Source organism: Poecilia mexicana, unplaced genomic scaffold, assembly GCF_051168715.1.
Source record: "Poecilia mexicana isolate PSO_F unplaced genomic scaffold, ASM5116871v1 scaffold_11, whole genome shotgun sequence".
NCBI lineage: Eukaryota > Metazoa > Chordata > Actinopteri > Cyprinodontiformes > Poeciliidae > Poecilia > Poecilia mexicana.
This window is the reverse complement of record NW_028263380.1, coordinates 26,194,557-26,210,658: the sequence shown is the minus strand read 5'-3', so window position 1 is coordinate 26,210,658 and position 16,102 is coordinate 26,194,557. Positions and strand designations below refer to the sequence as shown.

General features: G+C 38.2%; 2 protein-coding genes across 2 annotated transcripts in view; one reads left to right on the top strand and one right to left on the bottom strand.

Annotated features, from left to right (window-relative positions):
• The window catches only part of LOC106923279 (uncharacterized), a 39,701-nt gene extending 29,317 nt beyond the window's left edge, over positions 1-10,384 (top strand). Inside the window, exons 33-47 of the mRNA XM_014996232.2 lie at positions 493-643; positions 738-910; positions 2,400-2,535; positions 2,652-2,753; positions 3,620-3,657; positions 3,738-3,855; positions 3,955-4,079; positions 4,164-4,452; positions 5,279-5,553; positions 5,646-5,757; positions 6,828-6,973; positions 7,564-7,678; positions 7,931-8,188; positions 8,829-8,949; positions 9,852-10,384. Coding sequence (XP_014851718.2) covers positions 493-643; positions 738-910; positions 2,400-2,535; positions 2,652-2,753; positions 3,620-3,657; positions 3,738-3,855; positions 3,955-4,079; positions 4,164-4,452; positions 5,279-5,553; positions 5,646-5,757; positions 6,828-6,973; positions 7,564-7,678; positions 7,931-8,188; positions 8,829-8,949; positions 9,852-10,029 — 2,337 coding nt within the window. The 3' untranslated portion in view covers positions 10,030-10,384. The remainder of the gene's footprint in view (positions 1-492; positions 644-737; positions 911-2,399; positions 2,536-2,651; positions 2,754-3,619; positions 3,658-3,737; positions 3,856-3,954; positions 4,080-4,163; positions 4,453-5,278; positions 5,554-5,645; positions 5,758-6,827; positions 6,974-7,563; positions 7,679-7,930; positions 8,189-8,828; positions 8,950-9,851) is intronic.
• Positions 10,385-10,856: 472 nt separating this feature from the next.
• Positions 10,857-14,771, bottom strand: LOC106923305 (C-type lectin domain family 4 member E-like). The gene is made up of 6 exons (XM_014996274.2): positions 14,659-14,771; positions 13,066-13,167; positions 12,275-12,352; positions 11,862-12,016; positions 11,667-11,791; positions 10,857-11,068 (listed from the first exon to the last, which is right to left on the bottom strand). The coding sequence occupies exons 1-6, from the start codon at positions 14,708-14,710 to the stop codon at positions 10,900-10,902; spliced, it is 681 nt and encodes a 226-aa protein (XP_014851760.2). The 5' UTR covers positions 14,711-14,771; the 3' UTR covers positions 10,857-10,899.
• Between the last annotated feature and the right edge of the window lie 1,331 nt (positions 14,772-16,102).

The window sequence follows — 16,102 nt, the reverse complement described above, 5'->3', positions numbered from 1 at the left end:
ATGCAACTAAAGAATTCCTGTTTTTTCTAAATGAGAAAATAAACATTTTATTGCCTGAAATGCAACGACGGCATTCCTTCAGTGAACGCTTCGTCATTTGTAGCAAAGGAAGATCTGCAGCTGAAGAAATCCTGTCTGTTGATTTTTTGGATTAACTGATTAATAAATGGATAGCATAAAGTGACTAATAAGAGATTTTTACAGAATTTGAACCTAAAAATGCCACAGGCAAAGATTTTTTTTTTGCACAAACTGCATAATGTTTATATATTTTGTACAATCTTGGTGTATTTCCTGCTCTGACTGCATTTCAGCAAATGGCCTTTTTTGAGTCAGTGTTCTCCAATTAATGATTATTTGATTACTAAATTAGTTGATAATTATTTAATAATTGCTTAATCCGATTAATCGCTTCAGCCCAAGTCTGCTGCTTGTTTTAGGTCATGTATTTTTGCCTTTCCTGCATTTTGACAGATTATTTTTCTTTCTCAGGATGAAGTGACTTTCGTCTGCAGCCTGGTCTGCTCCAAGAAGTTCAAGAAGCTCAACGGCATCCTGGGTGTGTGTGAACGCTGCAGGAAGAAAACCGTCATCCACGAAGTCAAGAGGATCGACAACAAGGACTGCAGCTTCTGCAGCGACGGTCGGACCCGACGCAGCCAGAACCAGGTCTCAGTGGTCAGATCTCTGGGCTGGACTGGGTTCAGGAAACGTTTTGGTTGTTTGTCTCTCCTCAGGCTGCCTGCTGCTGTTCCACCGTGACCTGGACAGGAAGTGGGGAAAACACTGTTCGTCGTGTTCCTACTGCCTGTCCGTGTCCAGAACGGTGCTGTCGGGCCCGGCTGGAGGCAGGCGGAGGGAGTTCTGCTCCGAAGGCTGCAGGTCCAAATACAGGACGCTCATCAGCCACGTAAGGAGAGCAGCACCAGACGACGCCCAGCCTTCAGCCATAACTTTACCACTTATTCAGAAACAAGTTAGCAAAACTTTTCTGAGAAACGTAATAAAAAAGGTCCAACAAAGTGTTTAACATGCGAACAGATGAGGACATCGATTTGGTTTCTGTTTCACAGTCAGAGTTCCTTCAGGTGCTTCAAGTCCTTGAAAATAGATTTCAAATGTTTTCACGGTTTGGAAAGTGTTTGATATTCAAACTGCAGTTTTTTAATAAAGTTCAATCTAACATTTGATTAAAAGCCCAAATTTTGAAACGTTATTTGTAGATAAAGAAGTTATTTTTATACGCCTAGAGAAAAGACACATTCATATTTTTTCTTAATGTCTGAAGTTAAATAAGATTAAACCTTTTTTTGTTTCAACTTTGTTAGAAATACCAAAATTATTTATATTTTCTAAATGCCAGAAAACCTGTCAAGAACTTTTTGTATTTTTTGTTCTAACGTTTAATTTGAGCAGAAAGGTTATTTACATTAACATGATGGGATTGGATTTATTATTCCTAATGAGTCAATGACTTACTGACAGTCTTATATTTTATAAGTTAATCAATGTTGTGGAAATTGAAGGACATTTTTGATAAATTAGTTTTTGTTCAGACCAGTCGGCTGTTCAGGGTTTGTGACAGAATTTATAGAACGTGAAATATTGTCACAAAGTATTAATAACTAATAAATGATGACATGTGATAGTGAATTTAATCTGTTTTTTAGTTTAATTTGTATTGTTTTTATCTCCAAAGTGCGGTGATGGAAAAAGTTTGAAAACTTACCTTGAAAGTTCCTGAAAAGTGCTTGAATTTTACTGAAGGAAATGTGACTGGATGGCGAACGTCCAGTTTAAATCTGAAATGATTGATTTAATGATTGATGATGATTTAATGGTTGGTGATTTAGTGATTGGTTATTTAATGATTGGTTATTTAATGGTTGGTGATTTAGTGATTGGTGATTTAATGATTGGTGATTTAGTGATTGGTGATTTAATGATTGGTGATTTAGTGATTGGTGATTTAATGATTGATGATGATTTAGTGATTGATGATTTAATGATTGGTGATTTAATGATTGGTGATTTAGTGATTGATGATTTAATGATTGGTGATTTAGTGATTGATGATTTAATGATTGATGATTTAATGATTGGTGATTTAATGATTGGTGATTTAATGATTGGTGATTTAATGATTGGTGATTTAGTGATTGATGATTTAATGATTGGTGATTTAATGGTTGGTGATTTAATGATTGGTGATTTAGTGATTGATGATTTAATGATTGGTGATTTAATGATTGGTGATTTAATGATTGATGATGATTTAGTGATTGGTGATTTAGTGATTGGTGATTTAATGATTGGTGATTTAATGATTGGTGTTCTTGCTGCCTGATGATGATGAGGATGAATCTCTGAGGTTGTGTGAACCTTCTTCTTCGTCTCAGGAGGCGAACTGCGACACATGCGGCCGGCGAGGGAAGCTGGCGGAGAGTCTTCCTCTGCTGGGGAACGTCAAATATTTCTGCGACCTGAAATGTCTCCTACGCTTCGGGAAGAACGAGGAAGAGGAGCAGGATGAAGGTAGCGTGATTTCATCCCTAACCTGAGGCTGAAGCTGGTCAGCTCAGCGAACAGGAAGGAAAAGCTCTGATTGGTCAGAGAGGCAGGAAAACATCAGATCTACTTCCTGTTTCCAGGATCTCCTCCTCCTGAACCTGCAGGGAGCGTGGCGTCTTCGCCGGTCATCACCAGCGTGGTTTCGCTGTCCGGCGGCCCGGCAGGACAAACCGCTCCGCTCGGTACGACTCGGACCTCAGATCTAAAGATTCTGGATAAAAACATAAAGATTCATCTTTTAACTCATTTTGATCGCTAGAAAATGTCTCTGGAGAAACTAAAGATTAGATAAAAAGCTGGAACAAAATAACAAAATCAAAGCAAAACATTATAACTAGGTAAGAAAATCAGCTGCTGTTGCTAAATTAATTAAAAATAAATTACTCCGACTGCTGATTTACAGTATTTTCAACTCAAAAATCAAAAATTCTGGAGAATTTTCCAATGTGTTGAGATAAATGTGAAGATTCTGGTCTCCTACTCTGATTTTAATCAGAATGGCTATAAAAATGTTCAAGTAGAGCCTAAAAATCAGATTAAGCCTTAACCTCTGACCGAACTGCAAAAAGTATGTTATTGGGTAAAAGAAAGTTTATATTATTTCTAACGACATTTAATATCTTCTTGGGATTAACAGTGTTTTTGAATTTGAATTAAATTAATTAAAACATATTAGCCAGCCTGCTAACTGCTGAATCACCGTAAAACATCAAGTATTTCTGTCTAGTTTTCAGTGCCAGTGTGTTGGTACAGCTGAAATAAGACAAAACTAATTTACAACTTTTCAGAAAGAAACTGGAGCTTGTTTTAAGTCAATAATCACTGAAGGTTGATTTTAAAAAAGCAACGGTTTCACTGGCTCATTATTTCACTTGTAGCAAAACATTTTTCCAATGTTCTCAGAGAAACAATCTGAACTTCTTTTAATAATGTTCAATGATTGTTGACCTAAAACAAGCTCCCAGATCTTGCTGAATTTCGCCTCAGATGAAAGTTCTTGGTAAGGTTTGGTGAGTTTCAGCTCCGACTCTCCTTTCTGCCTCTGCAGGACTTTTCTCAGACATCCAGGCCAAAGTCGTCGGCCACGTAAGTTGACAGGAGGACGGATCTGATCTGAAATGCGAACCGAACCGTTGCTGATGGATATTTGCTGGTTGGGTCCTCAGGCCAGCATCCAGACGGCTCCCAGGCAGCTGAAGAACAAATCCATGCTGTGCGTCCCTCTGGTCCACAACAAAGGCGCCTCCTGCTGCGTTCAGACCGTAGAAACGGCTTCACAGACAGGTGGAAGAAACATTTTTAACAAAAACCCGACTTCTGAGCTGGCATCTCGGGTTAAAGGATCTTTATTAAATAGTTTTCTTCTTCTTCTGTCATTTAAAGTGAATTTTAAGCAGAAGCTCCGCCAGGTGAGCTCGGCTGTCCCGGTGCCGGTTCCCGTCTTCGTCCCTCTGCCCATGAACCTCTACAGCCAGTTGACTCCAGCTCCGTTGGTTCTGCCCGTTCCGGTACAGGAAGCAGCTTTTCTGCTCTAAACCTGACCTGGAAATCAGCCACAGTTTGACCAGGGGCGGATGTTTGCTTCCCAACAGCTGCCGGTCCCCGTGTTTCTGCCAGAGGAGAAGAAGGAGGAGGAGAAGAAGAAGATGAAGGAGGAGGAGAAGAAGGACGAGGAGGAGAAGAAGAAGATGAAGGAGGAGGAGAAGAAGATGAAGGAGGAAGAGGAGAAGAAGGACGAGGAGGAGAAGAAGAAGATGAAGGAGGAGGAGAAGAAGATGAAGGAGGAGGAGGAGAAAAAACGGCCTGGATCTCTGCAGGAGGATCTGATCTGCCGTCCACCAGGACAAACGGAGGAGGAGAAGGAAACTCAGTCACTTATTGGTAGGAAATCAGTTTGGTTTGGTAAAATATTTACACTTCTGTACATTTCCACTGCAAAAACACGAAATCCTACCCAGTATTTTAGTTTCTGGAGCAAACGACTTTCCACACAGATTGTTTCCAGTAAATATTTCCTCATTATTGATTTTTAAAAGTTCTGGTTCCACTGGCAGATTATTTCACGCATAAAATGACATTTTTCACAGGTTATAAGTGAAATAATCACTTAGTTTTGAGGAAATTGTTTCATCACAGAATATACAAATATACAGTAGCTAAAAAATGTCGGATCAATCGTGATGAGTCAATTATGGAAATAATCATCAAATAATTTAGTAATCGATTAATCATTAATTGTAATATTCGATTCAAAAAAGGTAATTTTCTGAAAACAAAAACACTCTAAGTAGTAACTTAGCCAAAATTGTACAAAATATAAACATTTTGCATTCAATATATAATTATTTTATGTAAATATATTTGATCCAGAATTCAGTTTCGTCACTTGGTTCAGATTCTGTAAAATTCTTCCATTCAGCACCTTCTGCTTGAGGATAAATCATTTAACCAACCAGGTTCTGATGTTCACTGACATGAAGTATTTATTCAGTTTGTTTATCTGCAGGTGATGAAGTTTTCAATCCTGTTGTTGCATTTTAGGCAATAAATAATTATTTTCTTTTTCAGAAAAATGAATCAAATTCTTTATTTGTTTGCATTGTTTCATGTTTTTCCTATTGTAAATAATAAGTGGTTAAATGAAAACAGAGGAATATTTACCGACGTTTTCTCCTCTCGATATTTTAAATTTCTGTCTGAATTTCAGAAACCATCGACAGCTACATGGACGGGTTGGGCTCAGATTACCAGCCCGGTTTCAACCACAAAGACTTCGAGTCCGACTGCAGCCTGGAGTTATTCAGTCAGAACCAGACCTGCTGCGTCCCTCCTCCAGAACCGAACCAGAACCTCCACACAGGCCCCGACCTCCCACCTCCTCCTGCTGGACCAGCAGGTCCAAACCTCCAGAACTCACTGGATCCTCCACCAGCTGCAGGTTTGGGCGACGAGCCTCAGGAAAACATCCAGAATAATCTGAAGGTAAGAAGCTGAGATGGTTCTGGATCTGGATCTGGATCTGGTTCTAGTTCTGGTTCTGGTTTTGTCGGACTGACTCCTTCCTTTTGCTTCAGGCAGAAAACGAGAAGCTGAATCTCAAAGTTCTGGACAGTCGGGTTGGAGTTGATGCGTGGAGGAAATGGATCCAGTGGAGAGAATCCCAAACCAGTTTGGACCTCCTGCCCAGTATGTCCATTTCATTCCTCCCATGTGTCAAACCCAAGGCCCGGGGGCCGAAAGTGGCCGCCTCAGCTCCGTATGCGGCCCTTTAAACTCAGCATAAGAGGAACCTGTGTACTTAAATATTATTTCATCCTTCACATCAAAGCAGTTTTAATCTGAATTACACCAAATTATCCCCATCAATAGCTGCAGTTGTTTGATTCCACGATTACGGAAACTTAGATAATATCAGCAGATCCCTCACCTTTTCACACTGATGCATAACTGTGAGGTTACTGCAAATTTTCTGCAAAAATGGTCAAAACATTCGGCTTAAGTGACGCTGATTTTACAGCAGAGATTAGGGCTCTACGTCAGAGATTAGGGCTCTACGGCAGAGATTAGGGCTCTACGGCAGAGATTAGGACTCTACAGCAGAGATTAGGGCTCTACGTCAGAGATTAGGGCTCTACGTCAGAGATTAGGGCTCTACGGCAGAGATTAGGGCTCTACGGCAGAGATTAGGACTCTACGGCAGAGATTAGGGCTCTACGGCAGAGATTAGGGCTGCTGAGCTATAGAATTCTGAGATTAAAATCAGAACTTTCAGATTAAAGTCAGAATTTGGAGAAAATGTTGCCTTTTTTTTGTGGCCCTAATCGTCTTCCCTACAACTCCCACCTGCAGGTGGCAGTATTTCTTACCTCTACTCTGCTGCCTCGCCTTACTTGATGTCATGTTGTCATCTGTGATCAATGTGGACAGAAACAAAAACTCACATTATTAAGTTTGACAAATATCGATATTTGCGATATTTATAATTGCAAATATCACAAAATTTCTTGGAAATATTTCTAGATGAGCTCAACAAAATCAGTGTTTTTATCCTGAACGAACTGACCAGCGTGACAAAATGTTCATTATTTAACAGTTTAAAGGGTTTTATTAATACTCTCTGGAGCAACCGGCCCTTTAAGAACATTCATGATGATTTGGTCCAAAACAAAGATCAGTCTAAAGGCTGCGGCCATGATGCTAACGCCTCACTTCCTGTTCCCTGATGCTGACCTGTCGTCTCACTTCCTGTCTGGCAGTGGCTGCTGGCAGGTCGGACATCCTGCGGTGCTCTTCGTCGGAGCTGAGCGACGGCCTCTTCCTCTTCATCAGGGAGGCGGAGCTTCCTGAGGAAGACTCCTGCCCTCCAGACGGCCTGTTCTTCCTCTGCCTCAGCATCCAGCAGGTATTCTCCGCTCCGCTCCTGTTTTTACCTCCATCCTCAGACCAGAAGCCTCACATCCTGGAGTTCAGTTCAGAGTTTCAAGGTTTAGAAAGTGCCTGATATTCAAACGGCACAGTTTGTAGAAAAATGTAATCTGCTTTTATATTCCAGGGATCAATTTAAGACGAACAGCTTTGAAAAACAAAAAATAAATTAATAAAAACAATGGTAAACTTAACCTCAGACTGTCATGATGGCAGTTTCTACTACATGAATTATTGAGCATTTCTAACATTTTAAACATTGCAAATTGCAAATATAATGTTTCTGTTTCTGTAATGTAATTCTGATTCGGGCTTCTTTTTTATTCGCTCTAAATACAATAATTATTAATTCAGTGAAAACTTTTTTGCATAAAGCATTTTTTCTAAACACAGGTCTGACTTTCACAGGGTTGTTCTGTAAAATAAGAACTTAAATCTGATTTTATCAAAATCAGATGAGATTTTCTGCATAACATCCCATCAACATATTAAACTTCCTGTCTCTGCAGATTCTTCTTCCTGTCATAATTTATTGTTGGAAATGTTTTTTTCCTTGTTTTTTTGCAGTATTTGTTTGAAAACAGACGTGTGGAGAACATTTTCACCGACCAGAACTACCAGAAGTTCTCGTCTGAGCTCACCAGAATCCTGAAACGTTCCCGACCTTCGATGTCCGTCCACCGTAAGTCGTGTTCCTCCATCTTTGATCCTCCATCTCTGTTCCTCCATCTTTGATCCTCCATCTCTGTTCCTCCATCTTTGATCCTCCATCTTTGATCCTCCATCTCTGTTCCTCCATCTTTGATCCTCCATCTTTGATCCTCCATCTCTGTTCCTCCATCTTTGATCCTCCATCTTTGATCCTCCATCTCTGTTCCTCCATCTTTGTTCCTCCATCTTTGACCCTGCAGCTGTTCCTCTCCTTCCTCTGCAGGCGGCGTTGCCTCCCGGGTGGAGGAGGAGTTCCTGTGGGAGTGCAAGCAGCTGGGGGCGTACTCCCCCATCGTCCTCCTCAACACGCTGCTCTTCTTCTCCTGCAAATACTTTGGCTTCACCACGGTGGAGCAGCAGCGCCGGCTGTCCTTCACTAACTTCACCAGCTGCACCAGAACCGATGGCGAGACGAGCGTCCTGCGGTTCTACCCGCCGGAGTCCAGAGGCGATGCAGAGACCGGTGCCGAAGAGGCTGACGGTAAATCCACTTCAATGATTAATCACATTTTATTGGTTCATCAAATTTGATTGATTTATTCAATGTAATTGATTAGTTTACATTTTTATAAACATTGAATTAATGGAATTTTATTTGGTCAATTGAATTTGATCTATTTATTGAATTTTATTGGTTGATCAAATTTTGTTGATTAATTGAATTTTATAAATGAATATTCAACTGAATATTGTCAATTTATAGAATATTATCGATTCATTGAATTTTATCAATTTAATTTAATCAAATTATAAATGTTGAACTAATTTAATTTTATCTTATTTTGAATTTGGATTCAGGTCAACTCTGTGATGGTTTAATGGTTTATTAGGCTAAATTTTTGATTTGATTACCAGAATAAAGTCATAATTTTATGCAAACTCTAAACACGTAAAACAAAAATAATTAAAGTGAAGAATGCTGAACATCTTGTGAAGTTACCCTGTACACATTTCCATGTTTGGAAAACATTTTGTGTCATTTCTTTTTTCTTGAGAAAAGAAAAGGCAAAAATTGACTAAACCTGGAACAAAACAATCAAAACTTATATTTTTAAGTCATATTTCTTAAATATCGCTGTTCCGATGTGTTTTTATGTGCTTGTTGTTTTTTTGTTGTTCAGGTTCTGACGGTGTCCCGGCGAAGAAACGCAGGTTAAACGAAAATTTCCTGGAGATGAAGGAGAACCTGCTGAACCCTCTGCGCTGCCCGGTCCGACTCTACGAGTTCTACCTGTCCAAGTGGTGAGAACATCCTCAACCCGCCCGCCGTCAGCTGCACTCGGATCAGTTCAGGCCGTCTCATTTACTGAGATGCATCTGCATTGATATTCAGTGAAGTTTCAGTTCCAGAGTTTTCTGCTTTCTGCCTTTAGAGCTCGTTTCTCTGCAGCCGATTGTAGAAACTTTCATCCTGTGCTGAAGAAAACCAAACACACGAATAAGCTGCGGGAAAATGTAGAAAATAAATGTATTTTTTTCTATTTATGAGTCTGGATCATCACAAGGCGTCTCTCAGTTAAAGATGAGGAAAAAAATTTGTTAATTTCTCTGTGTTGCCACCTGCTGTTCAGGAGGAGAACTGCAGTGTGCAAATCAAATCCTGCTTTTGACTATAATTTATACTATAAATAACTTTACTGGGTCTAAGAAACATCATAGAACAATTTATTTTAGTTTTAATACATTTTTCATCTTTTGTATTTTCAGACATCTGGACTGAAAAAATAGGAACTTTTTATAGATATGAGTTTAAACTTTTTTCTGCTCCTTTTTATTCATGGTTTCTTTTGTTTTTATGTGAACTATTAATATTTATTGAGGAGTGGATCGAATAAAAAAATAACTAGATTATTTTTTTAATTTTGTGTGGCAGAAGAAAATGTATTAAACGAATCAAACCCAAAAATAATTTTACTCATCAAGTCACTTAATTTAGTTGAACTAAAATAAATGAAACATCAGAAATATTCAGTGATGCATGAGTGGGGATAAGTTTGTGTGTCCTTCATTTTCTGTTGGCTTTAAAACGGCCATCTCTGCTCCGACCTGCAGCTCAGGTTTCCTCCTTTGCTTGTTGAATTTAACAGAAAATCCAGTTGACGGTCGGATAAAAGCATTCCTGCTGGTTGTTTCCTGTTTTCCAGCTCCGACTCGGTGAGGCGGCGCAGCGACGTTTTCTACCTGCAGCCGGACCGCCGCTGCGTTCCCAGCAGCCCCCTGTGGTTCTCGCTGGCGCCGCTGGACGACGCCACCATGGAGGCCGCCATCGTTCGATCGCTCGCTGTCAGAGAGCTGACGGAGCGAGACGGAGGAGGAGTCTGAGGGAACCAACGGATCAGAACCAGCAAGGAGGAGCCGGAGCCTGGAGTTCTTTTCTAGTTTGGATTTTCTGCTGTTTGGTTTTGATGTTTAAATGAGAGGAAACTGTTTATGTTTCATTTCTTCCTTCAGCAGTAACAGAATTTGCTTCAGAAACTCATGTTCATCATTTTTACACAGCAAGAAATAAACGTTTATCAACTGGATGTTTTTGGATGAAAATGAGTTTTTTTTTACATAATAAGGCTGAAACATCAATTAGGCTGAATTCACAGTGACAGTTGTTCTAAACTGGAGCAAATGTTTGTTTTTGTCCTGTTTGTCTCAGTTATTTCATAAATAAAATCTGAAGAATTTGCACGTTGCCTTAATTGTGATGATTTCCTACAAAGGAGAACAGACATTCTCTCTTCAAGTTTACATAAAATTGGAAAAGGAAACTTTTTTCTGCCAAATATCTAAATCTGAGCCAAATTCTGCTTCTTTTATAGCCTAAAATCTACTAACATTAAATATGAATGAAAACATGCTGCCGTTCATTAACTGAGATGCTCTCTTAATTGGACAATTCCTCCTTTATTTTAACATAAATCATTTGTCATGTCATGTATGTTTAAAATTTGAAGTTAAAAAACTAAATGGTTTTTTAAATCTATTAAATCTAAATCTATTCAGTTTGTTCTAAATTCAAACATGAAGGAATCAAATCTCATTTGGCAGAAAGTCAAGAAAAATAAATAATGTGAAAGTGAAATGTCTGCATTTTTCTTTCCTACCAACGATGTCCAACATTTGGCTCGGAGTCCAAGAACTAAAACAAAGCATAAATATTTGTGTCATATTTAGTTTTTATTTAAAAAGAATCTCTTGTCTTTATCCGGAGTTTCTCTTCTGGCAGATTCTCTTCTGCGCAGCGCCGCAGTCTTTGTCGTACCAGTTGTTCATCGGTCCTCCTCCCTCCATCCCCATCCGCACACAGTTCTCCCCCGCCGGGTTCTCCACTGTCCAGTTATCCGGCTCATTTTGGCTCCAGAACCGCACACTGCGGAACAGAACCGAACCGGGTCAGGACGAGCTCAGCGCCTCACAAGCTGTGTTTTCATTGACCATAAAATTAGGCTATTTGAATATTTATATAAAAAAATAAATAAAATAATAAAAATAAAACAAACATGCCAATATCGAATTTTTTTAAATCAACAACCGGATGTTACTACTGGCAGAAATTACGAAGAAAATGACACTCGATTTGTTTTTTTTTAGCACTTATCAAGTGAACAAATGTATTCGTATATGATTTTAATTGCATTTCATTTTCAAAAGAAACATCTCATGTGTTGTTTTTTTTTGCAGAAAATCAAGAGATTTGCGCACATTTCAAGATAGAAAAAAATGAGTAAATTTCCACCAAAAACAAACAAACAAAAAAACTTATAAATTTGAGATTAATCTCAGAAATTTTCAAGAAAAAACTTGGAAATTTCTAAGTTTGAAAGGCTGAAATTTTGCCAGAAAAAAAATCCAAAATTTTGAGTTTAACCTCAGGAATTTTATTTAAAAAAATGGACATTTTCAGATTTTTTCCCCTGCCATCTGTACTGTAAATGCAGCCTGTGGTTAAACGCTGTCAGCCTTCAGACCTCTCGCTCAGGTCCGACCCGTCCATCCAGACCCATCTCCCCTCCTCCGCCGAGTCCGTCAGTCCGATCCAGAACATGTCCTGGAAGCTCTTCATTTTCCCGATCAGGTGGTACCTCAGGAAGTACTGGAGAGGAGAAGTTAGAACCTGGCCCGGTTTGTCCTGATCGGACCGGATACCTGACTCTGTTTCGGACCTGCAGCTCTCTGCTGTCGACCTTCACCAGCTCCGCTCCCGCTTCCCGGCAGCTTCTCCGGCTCTCCGCCCAGGAAAACTGGTCTGTGGAAAAGTGATAGCAGCTTCCCTGGAACTGGACCCAGTCGATCTCACAGGACGGCTCGTCTTCAAACGCTGCAGGACACGTTGTAACTTCTCAGAACATTTCAGGTAAATTTTATGATCCAAAACTGATATGAAAAACCACGGAGAAGTAAAATTCCACCAGAAAACTGAAGATTTAAGATTTTCTTGACTTGAAAATTTGCGCCTAAACATCAGAATCACTTTGACTTAATTATTCTTTGTAAAAATAAAAAGCTCCTGTTCTGTGGAGATCCAGACTCAAATCTTTCCCAGAACTTTGATTTGTTCTGATTTGAGGCGTTTTACCTGTCAGGTTTCTCCTCAGGACTTCCTTCTCCTCTGTGATTCTCTGCAGATCCTCATTTGTTCGCACAATGTGAGTCGCTGATAAACAGAAAAGATGAGTGCATTTATTTTTGTAGCTGTTGCTTTAAAAACTAATTAAAAAGTTAATTAGATGTTTTGGGGTTTTAGACTTTTTGACTTTAAACATATAAAATGAAGCATTATTTTATAAAAATAAAGTTCATAATAATGTGAAAAAACAGTTTTTCTTCACATTATTGGATTAAATCATTTAATTATTTCTGCAGAAATAGATTAAATGTGAACATTTTAGTTTAGTTTAGCTTAGTGTGTTTATTTCAAACACATTAAATTACCTTGATGCGTATTTATGTAACTTAGTTAGAAAAGGTTTATGCTTCATCAGTATAAACTATTTAACCTCCATTTACTTTTTTATATATCTTATTTAACATTGTTCTTTGTTTAAAAAATAAATCTAAAAAGCCATTTAAAAAAATCTACATAAAATGTAAAAATATAACATTTTAAACATATTAATTTAATTAATTTAAAGAAGAGACATAAACGTCACATGATCTTTTTCGGAATCGACCGTGAATGCACCATCTCTTTGTTTATGCTGAATTTATTTTATTATCAAAGCTCTGACGTTAAGTTTGTCATCAAATAACGAAACAAAATTCAAAATGTGGTGAAAATGTCTTAAGTATTAAATGGTAAAGAGCTGATTTCATTCCTAGAAGATGAACATCAGTGTGACTGTTTTTAAAGAATCGGGATGAACTCACAGAGTCTGTAGATGACGATGAGAGCAGCAGCCAGCAGACCGACCAGAACCAGCAGAACTACTCCCCCTGCTGGCAGCTTGGAGGTTCTGCTGGGGTTTTCACCTGAGGAGCATTTGGATCAGAACCAGTGGAAACTCATTATTCATAGCTAGATATGTTTTTTGGTGAGTATCATCATCCTCGTCCCTTTTCAGGAAGGCGGTGCCTTTCTGCAGAGGTAACAGAGACAGGAGGGGCATCACAGTTCCTGCCCCCCTGCTGAGGGGGGCAGGAACAAGACGCGCTCATCTGAGTAACTTTCTGGGAAATAATGACTTGTATGAGTAATAAAACTGTAAAACTTACTTTTTTTTTAAACTTTCATTTTACTTGAATAAACGTCTTATGAAGTGTTTAAAGAAAAATGCATCAGACCTGCAGTTTATGTCAAAGTGAGACCTCTCGTTTCTACACCAGCTTTGTTGCTCTGGGATTATTTTCTATTTGCTGAATCTTTTGTGTCATTTGGAGGTAATAATAGTTTTATAAGATTTATGATATGATATAAGGAATATAGCATTATAAGAAAAGATATGATATGGAACGTGGATCATCTTTAAATGTGTTATTTTGTAATGTTGTTGTTTTACATTTAGTCTTTAAAATACCAAAATGTGCACATAAATTTAGATTTTTGCCTATCTGATGACATCAGATTGGTTACTCACTTGACTTTTTACTCTTTCTTTTCCTTTTTCTCATCTTATCTCATCTTATCTTATCTTATCTCATCTTATCTTATCTTATCTTATCTTATCTATCTTACCCTAACCAAACGGACAAACTATCACTATATCAGTAATAAATATGAAAAATGATTATACAAAAAAATCTAATAAAAATAATAACCAAACAAATGAATGATTAAACCAGTAAATTAAAGTTTGCTCAATAAAATCAGAATACTTTGTTTCATTGGGAAACATTTAAATAAGTTGTTAACTGACTTAAACTTCTGAACAAGACTGAAAATCATTATTACATCAACAGAAACATAAATAAAAGATTTATTTGACTGATTAATAAATAGCCTGTATATAGACTAATACAGGCTGAAGACGTGATTTTAGCAGAGAGTTTTAATCAGAATATAAAATGAACAGCGAGGCTGAGACTGAAAACCTCGAGGTCGATGGCGACCCTTAAACTCATCTGATGAACTCTGAACTGGACTCTGATCTGAACTGGAGATCAGTTTGAAGATGCTGCTCCAGACAGGAAGTTAAACGTTTTAAGGTTTTTGAATTTGGGGTTTTTTGAAACAAAGAGGTCTGAGAACCGTCCCCCAGACAGAGAGGACCGGGCCGACCAGACAGGATGTTGATCAGACATCTTTGGTCCCAGAAAACCACTCAAGCCACTTCCTGTCTTCATTTTTAAACACTAAATTATTTTCTTTTTTCTTTTTTAACAGTTATCCACCCTGTAAAAGATCATTTATGGACCCGGTCCTGCAGAAAACGTCCGTTTTCTCCCAGTTCAGATGATAAATGTCGTGTGAAAGAATCAGTTTGTGTTCAGACTGTGGATGTTTGTCTGATGAAGACCTCTCACCTCTGACTGCAGCTTCTTCATCTCCTTCCTGCTGGTTCATCGCCACACTCATCCTCTGACCTTCTTCATCAGCCTGAGGACGTTTCAACACTGAAACACGGAGGGATCAGATCTGTGGAGGGAATCATATCATCTCATTTCAGCTCAATGTTGAACAGAAACCTGAAATCTCAAATATTCAACACACCAGATGGTGTCCATTAAATCAGGCATCAATTCAGCCCAATAAAAACTCAGAAAGAACTTAAACAAATGAATGAATTAAAAATCTGTTTTATATTAACTTGATCTAAAAGTGACCTCATTTAAATTAATAAAGGTTTTTATTTAGATATATTTGAATTCACATATCCATTTCAAAGTTAGACATATTATCAATTATATTATTATTATGAATCCTCAGTAAAATAACAAAGACAGTGACCTATTTGTGGTGAAAATGTTGAGCAGTTTTAATGATTAAAGTTTAAATCCAATGGTTTTTTTTTACGTAAATGAAATAAAGCATTTCAGGTTTTCCTTGAGAATAAATTGAACTGAAAATAATCTAATCTCACCAGCAGGGTGTCCTCTCTCCTCTGTGGTCTTTCAGACAGAAGAGCTGAAATGAAAAAGCTTTAAGTTGAAGAAACTTCCTGCTGAGCTTCGAGGAGGAAGAGGAGGCTTCCTCTAAAGTCTGCTTCCATATGCTGAAGAAAGTTGTTAATTATGTCCTGTAAAAATAATGTAAAATATGCTCTCTGGGTCCCTTTTTATTTTATTATTATTTTTAAATTTTAAATATTGTTTTTTTTAGTCAAATTTTCTCATGACAGAAATTGTGATGTGCTGCCCTCTAGTGGTCTTTTAGTGTTCTTTCTAGAGCAGGGGTGTCAAACGTACGGCCCGCCGAACGATGTAGTCCGGGCCGGGGGCTAAATGCATTATCACTATTCATGAAAAAACATATACTTCGTTAATCTGCAGTTCCTATACTGTCCACGAGGGGCGCTGTGTTTTATTCAGAGCACACAACATGATGCAACACTGCAGCGGAACTAACAGCAGATGGCAGCACTGAGCTTCAGGTTCTGTAAACAAGTTCGATTCTATGCTTTACCAGCTTTTTATTTTGGCCCTGGCAACCTCATATTTCTCGTGCATGCTAACATACATACATGTTATGTATGCAAGTTTTTCTATATGTATGCATTTTATGCATCAACAAATGTACTTAATCAAGTGTCTGTTTAAAACAGCTGACACTTAAGATTTCAAATGTGTGAAGCCAGATAATTTGTTCAAATTGCTTCCCAGATGTTGAAAATTGATTTTAAATCTTTTCTTAGTTTTTGTCTGTTGTATTTTGTGATGCAGTGTTTTTAAGTTCCAAAAACTGTGAATAAATGTTTTGCAACATTGTACAATCACTGACATCAGTTCTTATGCTTAATGCACTTAAATA